Source organism: Sminthopsis crassicaudata, chromosome 1 (assembly GCF_048593235.1).
Source record: "Sminthopsis crassicaudata isolate SCR6 chromosome 1, ASM4859323v1, whole genome shotgun sequence".
Classification (NCBI taxonomy): Eukaryota; Metazoa; Chordata; class Mammalia; order Dasyuromorphia; family Dasyuridae; genus Sminthopsis; species Sminthopsis crassicaudata.
The window spans coordinates 650,908,631-650,920,569 of record NC_133617.1 but is presented as its reverse complement, the minus strand read 5'-3'; the positions used below and the strand labels follow the sequence as shown (position 1 = coordinate 650,920,569).

Here is an 11,939-nt window from a genome sequence, read left to right as displayed (position 1 = left end):
TGAATAGCTCTTCTCTTTAAAGTTAAAGGAGGAGTGAATTCAGAAAGACAAATTGGATATGCAGGATTGTCTTATTCTATGTTGATAACTGTACAAAGAAAGAACCAACTATATCCCCCTTACTCCCATCAAAAGTGAATGTAAGAGTTATAAAAAGATCAAATTAGATTTAAATGGAAATGAAAAGACATTCCACCCCCCTCCCCACCTCTTCAGTCCTTTGTGAAGTGGGAAGTCCATGGGTATTACATATATGTTTTTGGACTCTTTTAAAGTGTCAATTGTATTGATTTTTTTCCTTTTTAAAATAACACTATTTTAAAAAAATTTTTTAAAAAATACTTATTTTTTAAAAAAGAGCCTACTACTTTCAAAGCAATGGAGATGCAACCACAAAGAATGAAACAATCCCTACTCCTAAGGAGCTTATATACTAATGGGAGGACACCACAAATAAATGCAGATAAATATGTAGCTCTCCCTCTAGATTCATTTTACCACCTCAAACTAGATGAACAGGATGAATCCCTCCAAAGCTGACTTCTTTTTCTTCAGGGGTAAAGATTTAATATCTTCTAGTACTGTTCAGAAACCTGCATCTGTTGTGCTCCCCACTGATTATCAATTACTTGGCTAGAATTAATTAGCTTTAGAAAAGGATGTTTCTGAGACATTGCTACAAAATTGCTACAAAGAAGAACACCCCCTCTCCAATCTGGGACACTTCCACAATTACATATTTTCATGAGTTTTGATTGATGTTTACTTTTTATATCAGAATAATTTTCCTTGTGGATACCTCAAAAAGTTCTCCTTATGCATAACTCTGTTGATGCTCCAAGAGTTGATGCTGTTGTTGAATTTTGTTGTCCTTGGTAAGTCAATTCTTAATGAATATAATGTCCTGTGATGTTCTGGGATATTGCTACTGATACCTGATGACCAGTTTAAGTCTTTTGATCTATAATTTTAAAGTGCATAAAGTTGACTTCTGGTCAAAAGTGGAGAGGGAACTAAATTCTTCCCACTCTCAAAGGGAGGGAACCATTAAACTGGTTTGATGCTAGAATACTCATGGTGGAATTTTCTGGGTCATTATAAATAAACCTAGATGTATGTCTGATTCTTTCCCTAATCCCAGCACAATGCCATCTGATTTAATCTATGATCAAATTACTTCATTCTTTCCAACTTGATTTTTTCCAACTATTTTATGCCTTTTAAAAACATCAAACTTCTTAATTTTGGTCTTGGGAGTCAAATGATAAAACAGGAAACAATGTGGGGAATTTTTGTCCACAAATTCCTCTAAACATATTTAACAAATTCACCAAATGGAATTCTGATGGGGAAATCAGGAAAAAGTCACAGTGAGTACTTTGTCTAGTCCAGTTTAGCATAGAGACAGAGACACCTGCATATTCTATTTAAAGAAATATTAAAACTGCCCATATTTCTTAGAAGCAGACAGCAAAGTAGAAACAAAGAATTTTCTGGTTACCTCCTAAAAGAAACCCCCAAAATGAAACTCTTTTTAAAATTGTTATTATTTCACAATAGGTTATATAAAAGTACTTAACCATATTCAAGACTAGTACCTTTTAGTTTACAAGATACTTCTATTACCTACACCCTTTTAGAAACCATTTCTATAATTTACACCAAGTTGGTATAGCAGAATGCCTATTGAACACATCAAATATGTGGCTTTATACACTTAAAAAATATATATATATACACACACACACACACACACACACACACATTTATACAATTATCAGGCTGCACAAGAAAAAAAAAAAAGAAACAAAATAAAATGCAAGCAAACAACAAAAAGTTAAAATGCTATGTTGTGAACCACACTCAGTAACCTCAGTCCTCTCTGGGTGTAGATGGCTCTCTTCATCACTGAACAATTAGAACTGGTTTGAATCATCTCATTGCTGAAGAGAGCCATGTCCATCAGAATTGATTATTGTATAATCTTGTTGTTGCCATGTATAATGATCTCCTGCTTCTGCTCATTTCGTTTAGCATCAGTTCTTGTAAATCTCTCTGGGCCTTTCTGAAATCATCCATATCTTTTATTACAGAACAATAATATTCCATAATATTCATATACCACAATTTATTCAACCATTCTCCAATTGATGGGCATTCACTTAGTTTCCAGTTTCTTGCCCCTACAAAGAGGGCTGCCACAAACATTTTGGCACATGTGGGTCCCTTTCCCTTCTTTAAGATCTAAAATAAAACTTTCAGGAACAAAATAATCCAAATCTAGAGCTTTCTAAATCAAAGAAAAAAAAAATCAGTCAGAAAGAATTGAAGAACTGAGGAGTCACTGGCAGGATCCCATAGATAGTAACAGTTATGAAGGAGTAGAGAAGTTGAAATACAATATTCCAGAAAACAAAGAGTAGGGCTTGCAGCCAGAAATAATTTATTCTGTGAAACTGATTATAATGCTATAGGAAAAAAAAAAAAAAAAAAAAAGGAATCTTAATGAAATAGAGAACTTTCAAGCATTCCTGAGATAAAGACCAGAGCTGCAGAAAAACTCTGCAGTTCCAATACAGAAGTGAAAAGAAACATACCAAAAAAAGTAAATATAAATTCACAATGATAAAGGACAAAATAGGGATTAGCAACTCCTGATATTCAAATATAGAATGATGACACATATGCCCCTCCTGAACCCTACCATCATTAGGGTCCATAGATTCCAATTAGACAAAATCTGGGAGTAGTTCTGTTATGTATTGACGATCTTAAGAAAAGGACGGAAAGAAGGGAAGAACTCACACTGTGGGTGAGGGGGAATGTAAAGGGTTTAGAAAATTGTCATTTAATCAGATGTATAAGGAGACATCCATGCAAATAGGAGGGGGTGATGGCAAGACCTGAATTGCATTCTCATCAGAACTGGTCAAAAGAAGGGATGTACATATATACAGAGTAAGGTACAGAATACATTTCACTCAACAGGGAAATAGAAGTGAAAGGGAAAGGGGCCAAGTGTAGACAGACAAAAATATAGCTCTCATATTTTTATATTATTATATATTACATATGTATTGTATATTTATATTATGTATATATGTAAATATATATTTATATATTACATTTACATTATAGCTCTTAAGAATTTTATTCCTTTTTTAACACTTTTCTTTTTCAAATTTTAATTTCAGATTTTTTTCCTCTCACCCTTCTCTATGCATTGAAGAGACAAGCAATATATCAATTATAAATGTAAAACACAAAATGCAACTTCCACATTAGCCATATTATGAAAAAAAAAAACAAAAAGTGAGAAATAATACTTCAATTTTTACTAAGTTCTCTTTCTCTACAGGTGGACAGTCTCCTCTTTATGAGTGCCACTGAACCAATTAATTTTCTTTCTGCACCTTATTTTCTTTGTATAATAAGTGAGCCTAGAGAATTTCTCCGTTAAAATTTTTATTATTTATTTTTAACACGAATTAAAAAAAAAATTTTAATTCCAAATTCTTTCCCTCTCACCTGCCCCTCCTCTACCCACTGAAAAGGCAAGGAGTGTTATACCAATTACCTAAGTTTAAAAAAAAAAAAAAGTAAAGAGGTATAAAAGTGAAAAATCATACAGATCCGGTCCAGTTCTAGCTCCTTTAATTTGCTACAGTTCCAAAGCATTAGGCTATTTTATTTAATTTAGTTCCTTTTCCAACAAGAAAACCTTTTCTTTCCGCAAAAAAATTGCCTAGTTGGATCCCTGTGCTATAAATGGTTACGTAGCCACACCCGCATTTACCTCTCACTTCCTCTCCGCGCAAAGCACTGTGGGACTCGTATTTTCTAGAAGAGAAACGTTAGTTAAAGTCTCGGATTAAAGAGCGCGCCTTGCCTAGGCCAATCACATCAGGGCGGGTTTCCGGAAGTGACGCCATTCGCAGGGGATGGGGCGGTGTTGCCGTTGGCGGTTCCGTTGAACCTGATTGCTTTGGGCGGTTTTTTCAGGGAAAGCAAAATGGCGGCTCCGTTGTGAACTCAATGGGTGGGGACGGCTAAGTAGTCGTCTCGGCTGCCGCCTGAGAAGTGGCGGCATGTAGAGGAGCGGCGAAGAAAGACGCTTCTCAGGGCTCGGTCTTCGTCATTCTTGCCCTCCCTCCATCCCCGCTGGGCTGCGGTTGCCTCCGACGTTGGCCTCCCGTGTGCGCCGGGCCGCGGCCTCCGGAGGAAGCAGCTACGAGCCATGAGCGCCGGCGGCGGCGGCGGACCCGGGGCCGGGGCCTGGAAGAAGGAACACCTATGGCATTTTCTGCTGGCGCTGGGCTTCAAGCCGGACAAGGCCGCGGCCGAAGCTGGGAAGCTCACGTCGCACACGAAACTGGGCATGTAAGCGCGACGGGACTGGGGTCGCGTTGGGATGGAAACCTGTAGTTTATCTCGTTTATTTACTTTTGGAGGCAGTCGGGGTTAAATGACCCGCTAATAAGTGTGAGTCCGATTGAACTTAGGTCCTTCAGGCTTCGGGGCCGGTGCTTCGACACCCAACTGCCCTTCCAGTAGTTTAATTTTTAAAACGCCTACTATGTGCCAGGCGCAGAACTAAGGACATAGCAAATATATAATATCTCTTGTCCCCCGAGGACCAGGAACCCGTTGCACGGCAGTGGGGCTTCTTACTTTATAGACTTTGTTTCACCTATTCTAACGCCCGCCCACGTGACTTTTCTTTTTTTAAGGGGGGGGGGCGCTAGAATGCTTCTATTTTGAAGTTCGAATCTTAGCGTTGTCTGCTTAGACCGGATGTAGCCTTCGAAAACCCCCTAGACCTTTGCCTCAGTTTCCGGATTGTAAAAATGCAAACTGCTATTATTGTCAAGGGAGATAATATTTGCAAAGGGCTTTGTAAGCTCTAATACAGTATAAAAGCCAGTTATTATTATTAGTGACTTAAGCAAGAGGCATAGAACAAAATAGAAAGTCAGGGAATTAATCTTGGAATTTCAGTCTCAAAATCTCAGAATTGGACTGTTATAATCAACTGAGCTGGAAGGGATCTTAGAGAAGATTTACTTAATCTTTATTATTTTCAGATGAAGAAAATAGACTAGAGTAATTCCTGTTTTAAAAGTACTTGATAGGGGGCAGCTAGGTGGCGCAGTGGATAGAGCACCAGCCCTGAATTCAGGAGGACCTGAGTTCAAATTTGTGTGACCCTGGGCAAGTCACTTAATCCCAGCCTCAGGAAAAAAAAAGTACTTGATAGTATACGTAGGCCTGCTTTGGTAAAGCAGGTTGTTGGAGGATTATTTTCATTTTACTGATAAGGGAAGGGAAATTTAAAGTGGTGAAGTGAATTGTTCAACATAGTAAACATCAAAACTTCTGACTTCAACCCTCCAGACTTTCTACACCTTGTGTTTTCCTTTGGGAGGGTCTGCTCCTGAAGAGAGATGTAAATGGACTGGAACTGGGCCTTTCCGTGTTCCTTAGTTTTCTCTTTATTTCCCTTGGTAGATAACAGCATTTTAGTTGATGATTATCTTATATTAAGAACTCACACTTTAATAAATCTGAGGAATTTAGAGCTAATTGGTCCATGCACTAATGGATTAGGCATTTTTCAGGGAATATCTAATAGTAATGGCACAAGATGTTATAGATTATTTCTTTTGATCAGAATTTCCCAAACTTTCACTTGATTTTATAAATTGTACAGTGTATATGGATGAGAAATCTTAAGTTAATTTTTGTCCTCAAAGAAGAAATTCATAAAGCATACTGTTATTGATATTCACTAATTATTCTCTCTTATCATTTAAAAAACAATTAGGAGCATGTTTGACAAACCTAACAGCGATGCTTTTCACATAGTTGCCTACTTTTTGTTTACCACTTTGAATCCTTCCCATGCTAAAGAAGTATTCAGGTGAGCAAAATATTTTTTACTTTATACATTTTTGTATATTAAAAAAATACATATAAACTTAGTACGTTACATAGAATTTAAAATTTGGTCTCACAATTTTTTTCAGTAGTTAAAGCTCATGTTTTCACAGGATATTTAAAGCTTCAAGCAGGTACCTATGATATAAAGTTTTAAGTTCTTTAATTTTGCAGAGTTAAAGTTGGGAAATGTAACTTAATTTATGTTCTTGTAAAAATATTAATTGTTCTAAAAGCAGTTCAGCAACTTATCTCTTTTTTGATGTGACACAAGGACTTTTTCTTTGGAACTTACTTTTCCTAAGCATTCAATTCTTGTGCCTTGTGCCTTTTTTTTTTTTTTTTCCTTTTTTGACTTAAACCTCTCAGATTTCACTGTCTTACTTTAATTGTATGCAATATTGAAACTATTTTTGTACAAGTTCAGATTTTGGTTAGTTTTATTTGACTTTTAACTTTGTGTCAGAATTAAGCTCTGAACTGCAAAGGGGCAAAAGCTATTTCACTCAGATATAATTTTTATGTAGATTGTTAGTAATCATTTATTAAGTGTCTACTATGTGTACCTCTGTTACTACTGTCACCCACAGTTTACTAAATACTTGGAATGGTAATTTCTATAAGGGTGTTTGAATTATATGTCAGAGACTTCTGCAACACTTATTACCATGCCTATCCTTTGAAAGAAAAAATATAGATGGATGATAATTGTGATGTATATCCTAAAAAAAGCAAAACTAATTGCTAGCTAGATAAAAATATTAAGATAGGAAATTATAGTTTATATTTTGTTGTCTTTGTTTAGAATATATTTTTGTAACTATGGATAAATCTTAACTTGTTTCATAAGTAGAGTCAAGACTTGTGGCTTCATTATTAGTCATTTTTTGGGGGGACCATATCCTTTTCAGGAGGCTAAAACAACTTAATTCCTGATTGAGGCATTTTAGTAGTTTATGGTTATATACTACCTTGGGGCAGCTGGTTGACACTGGATTGAGCACTGGGCTAGGAATAAGAAAGAGTTGATGAATTCACCTTCTTAAGTTCCAGTTTGGGCTCAGATACTAATTGTGTGACCCTGAGCAAGTCACTTAACTATTAGCTTCAGTTCCTCATTTGATATTGTTTGTCCTTCATCCTCCTTGAGGACCTTGACCTCAGGGAAAAGATTCCATGATTTGCAAGTGAATTGGATTTGTGTGTGTGAGAGCTGTGCTAGGTCATCTGCCTCACTTTCTTCTCCAGAGCCATCTGGGTCCAATGGCCAGATTGGGATGACTGGAAATAACTCTAGAAGTAGTGGGAGACTTTGGCTTTTTGAAGATAAGGTCTTTAACAAGTTTAGTTTGACATAGGGCTATATTCAACCAGTGATTAAGTAAGAAATGAGGCAGAGAATGGCCTCTTTTACTAAAAAAAAAAAAAAAAAAAAAAAAAATAATAATAATAATAATAATAATAAATTCTGTCTGAGAGAGCAAGAACGTCAGGGTTTCTGGTCAAAGCAGAAACTATTGCTATTTACATTTGCTCTGAGTCCACCAGGGCCCAGTCCATGATCAAGTGTGGCTTGGCCTGGGACCTATTGTTGGCCAATCAATGAGAGCCAGAGTGATTTGGATTTAAAGAGTGGTCCTTAAGAAAAAAAAGTTAAACTGAGGCCTGTGAAAAATCTTAGCATCACCTCCCTGATGTCATGGTCCTCTTCTAAAAGGAAGGATAAACAACATTCTCATTGGTAAAATGAACTGGAGAAGAAAGTAAAACACTCCACTATCTTTGCCCTAAAAGCCTCAAATGGAGTCAGAAACAATTGGATAAAAATAGAATGCCTTAGTGGTGTTCTAATATATGACCTGTAGGAATCCTTATGTATGGCCCCTTGTTAATCTTTGAGTTTGAATATACTGCATTAAATAAAGGTTCTTTGAATTTATTGTCCATTTAAATGTAACTTCTGTTTATAATTCTAGGAAGTTTTTTCTTTTGTTTTTTTTTATTTAGCAAGTTGAGTATTTGCACTGAACTGTAAAAAATGCTATGCAAAAGGAAAATAAGAACATGATCCTAACCTTATACGGTTCTTTAATTGTCCATGTAGACACAGACTAATTAGAAATGATACCAACCTTGATTGTGTTACTTTTCATCTTAGACTCAATCAGAATAAAGGATTTTTTTCCCTTCTTAAATAGACTAGTCTTGATTCTTCTTCTCTCTTTTTTTTTTTCCCCTTTTCAAAAAATAAAAAGATTCTGTTGGCCTCCAGTAGACCGAAAAGCTGATGCTGAATTTCGGAAACAGTGTTGTGAATGGTTGAAAAGAATTTCTGTGAGTATTCTTATTTTAAAGCTGGAAAATTTGGCTTTAGTATTTTTCAGTAGATCTTCTTTTTAACATTCTTAAAGGTATTAAAAACTTACCTGGGAAAACATTAATTGGCATAACTTTGAATCTGTATAAAAAAAATTCATTTTATGCACAGAAACTATTTTGGAAAGTATTTTAGAATTGTATTATTTCTTAGAAAACAAAACAAATAGGTAAAGAAAATTAGATCATACAAAATCTTTATTTTGGAGTTTGAAAGAAACTTTCCTAATGATGGAAAAGTTTTAGCTTATTTCATAAATAAGGTTGACTTGTGATTTCTCCATAATGTAGAGAAATCTCAGACTTAATGATCTCTAGGAGATTATGGTTCCAACACCATGTGCTAGAACTTAAAAATGTGTCTTATAATGCTCAGTACTGTGTTCTACAATGTGATTTTTGTCTATGAATTCTTTTGTGTTGTGTTCAATTTTATGCTTAATGTTTTTGTTAATATGACTATATGGGAAAGTTTAGAATCGGTCGATGTTTTTTATTTTTGTCACCTGTTACTTTTTTAAGCAGGGAATTGGGGAAGGGAATGAGCATTTATATAGTACCTATGAGGTGCCACACATTGTGTTAAATGCTTTATTATAAATATCTCATTTGATGTTCAACAACTCTTTGAGGTAGGTGCTGTTATTGTCCCCATTTTATACTTGTAGAAACTGAGGCAAACTTAACTAGGATCACGAAGTGTTTTAGGCCACATTAAAATATTTCTGATTCCAGGCTTAGTATTCTATCCATTTGTACCACTAATTGTCTCTGCCTAAGTAATTATAAAGAAGAGTAAGGAAGCAGATCAGAAAGGTGAAGAATTTGCCAAACAGGGCATCTAGAGAATTTGTGACAGGATTAGGATTATATGTTTTTGGTATTTTTTTTTTAATTCCCATATTTTTGTAACCTTTCAGCATTTTTTAAAAGTAGTTTTATGCTCTACTTTAAGCAAAGAAACATATGGTAGGTAGATGTTAGCATAATTCTTTTTTTGGCTGACGCAGTTGGGGTTAAGTGACTTGGCCAAGGTCACACAGGTAGGAAGTGTTGTGTCTGAGACCATATTTGAACTCAGGTCCTCCTGACTTCAGGGCTGGTGCTCTATCGACTGCGCCATCTAGCTGTCCCTAGCATTATTCTTTTAAGAGTAGATCTCCAAATTTAAATTCATTTTCTTTTCTTTTCTTTTTTTTTTTTTCAGGATGAATGTGGAAACAACTTTCCTCAAGTTGTTGGTTCTTTGTTTCTTTCTCCTGGTGGCTCTAAGTTTCTTGATCTCATGTATTCTTTTGCAAGATTTGTGGCAGTGCAATATATTAAAACCAACTCTGAAAGTAAGTTAAGCAAAATGACAGTAATTTTAGTTTTTGAGAAATAAAATAAGAACTTTGGAAGTCAATAAAAAGGACAGCTGTTGTTAGCTTTGTTGGAGGAATTCTAGAAAAATATATCAGGAACTGGGGAGAAAGTAATCTTATGCTGTTACATTAAAATTTGTTAAGGGTTATCTTCGCTTCACAAGATATCTTCATTTTATGGTTGAGAAAACTGAAAAGTCTTAGAGATTAAGGGATTTGCCTATGAGATAATATAGCTATTAAGAATCTGAGGATAGGGGCAACTAGATGACACAGTGGATGGAATGCCAGCTCTGAAGTCAAATTTGGCCTCAGACACTTAATACCTCCTAGCTGTGTTACCCTGGGCAAGTCACAACCCCAATTGCCTCAGCCCCCCAAAAAAATAAATAAATAAAAATCAGAGGATGAGATTTGAACTAAAGGCTCCTGATTCAGATTAAATACTCTTTCCCCCCATGCTGTATTGCTTTTAGAAAGAATAAATTACTAGTGTCTGTTTGAGGGGTCAAGGAGGATGAGTACTACTTGAAAATAATAAACATTTAAAAAATTTGCTAATAATAAAATATCAGATAAGCCTAACCTTGGTTATGTAAAACATGCTTTTCATTCCTCAATCTATGACATTATTATAGGAAGGCCTTTAGCCAGTTGCTGAGTAAACTAGGAAGTATATATGTGTTCAAGTGAATGCTTATATATTTTGGGCTAATTGACTAGATTTGTTTCTTTTAAGCATGTTAATATACTATCAGATCTCAGATTCAGGACTTCTTATAAATGTACAATCTTTTTTTTTCTTGTCTCCTTCCCTAATTTGGGTGGACATTTCCAGTGGTATGCTGAAGAGATTTATCAATAACTTGGATGAAAATATAGAATATTGACCACATTTTAGGTAACATAAGACTGAAAGGAATAGTTTTTGTATCAGGCAACAGGATTGAGAATCCTGACTGAGAATGGTGGTCTGAAGCTAAAAAGATAAAACCTCATAGAGACAAATTAAAGCATGTACAAGTATAGGAGAGGGATAGATGAGACTTAAAAAGCATGTAAGAGATTGAGATATTTGGGAAACTCTGAAGTCATTAGTTAATGATAAGATTAAAAAAAAAAAGATTGTGATCTTCAGATGCATTAATAGAAGTGTGGATTAAGGGGGAGGGCAACTTTGCTGTTATTTTACAACTTTACCATTGTTAATCTACATCTGGAGTGCTTTATTCAAATTTGTGTAACACTCTTTAGAAAGTTCTTTTTATTATGCTAGGAAACCTTCATAGCAATATGAGTAGAATGTCAGGTGGTTTAAAACAGTGTCATATCCTTAATGATTAGAACTGTCCAAAAAGGGAATACACTGCCTTGGTGTAGTGAGTTCCCCATTATTGAAGGATTTTGGTTGATGATAGGGATGTGGTCCAAGGAATTCATGCTTTTGGGCAAGGATTATACCAGGTAATCTGAGGTCATTTCCAACTCTTGAGATTGATAATCTTTTTCTTGGTACAGAAGGCCTTTGATCATTTGCTTGTTAGCTTGTACCTGTTTGGGAAATGAAAGGAGGGAAAAATATCATTTCTTTGATTTCTTGGAGCTTTAGTTAACCAGATGGCGAAAATGTTTTTAAGTCACATGGTTTTCATTTTATTCATCCTATCTGAATAATTGAAACTTTCTTGAAATGTTTGAATAAGTGTTTTATGTTGCTCTTATGATAGCTATCTCAGTTAAATGCTATGTTGTTAAAAGGATATTCATTTGAATACAAAGTTACTCATGACTTTTTTGTCTTTTAAAATTTAGATCCTAATTGCTTTGTAGACTCATTTAATAAAAAATGTCAAGATCCTCGTAAGTCCTTTACAAGATGCCATGTAGGACGTACTTGGTTTTTACAAATTTTACAAAAAGAAGATTCTCTGATTCAACAATACCAAGAACATTCTCAGTAAGTAATAGTTTTTTATTTTGGTAAAATAGAAAATTTCAGTTGCATTTTAAGCCATATCTTCAAAATTGTCCTTTAAAATGGAATATGATATATTAGCCAAAAAGAACTTTTTGCTGAGAGTTTCCATCGTCAAATAGTTAAGTTAGATGGGAGGCCTATATGAAAATTCATTGGAACTGGCCCTGAAATGCCTAACTGCTAATACTATTGTTTTTGTGTATAATCCATGGTACAGTGGATAGAGAGTTTGACTTGTAGTCAGGAAGACTATAGTTGAAATTCCTTCTTAGACACTTCTTAGC

The 11,939-nt window shown here is 35.1% G+C and overlaps 1 protein-coding gene across 1 annotated transcript in view; it reads left to right on the top strand.

Moving 5' to 3' along the window:
- The first annotated feature begins 3,900 nt into the window (after window positions 1–3,900).
- Window positions 3,901–11,939, top strand: part of HAUS6 (HAUS augmin like complex subunit 6) — a 37,035-nt gene continuing 28,996 nt past the window's right edge. The window contains exons 1-5 of the mRNA XM_074282970.1: window positions 3,901–4,380; window positions 5,825–5,920; window positions 8,193–8,271; window positions 9,521–9,653; window positions 11,490–11,634. Coding sequence (XP_074139071.1) covers window positions 4,238–4,380; window positions 5,825–5,920; window positions 8,193–8,271; window positions 9,521–9,653; window positions 11,490–11,634 — 596 coding nt within the window. The 5' untranslated portion in view covers window positions 3,901–4,237. The remainder of the gene's footprint in view (window positions 4,381–5,824; window positions 5,921–8,192; window positions 8,272–9,520; window positions 9,654–11,489; window positions 11,635–11,939) is intronic.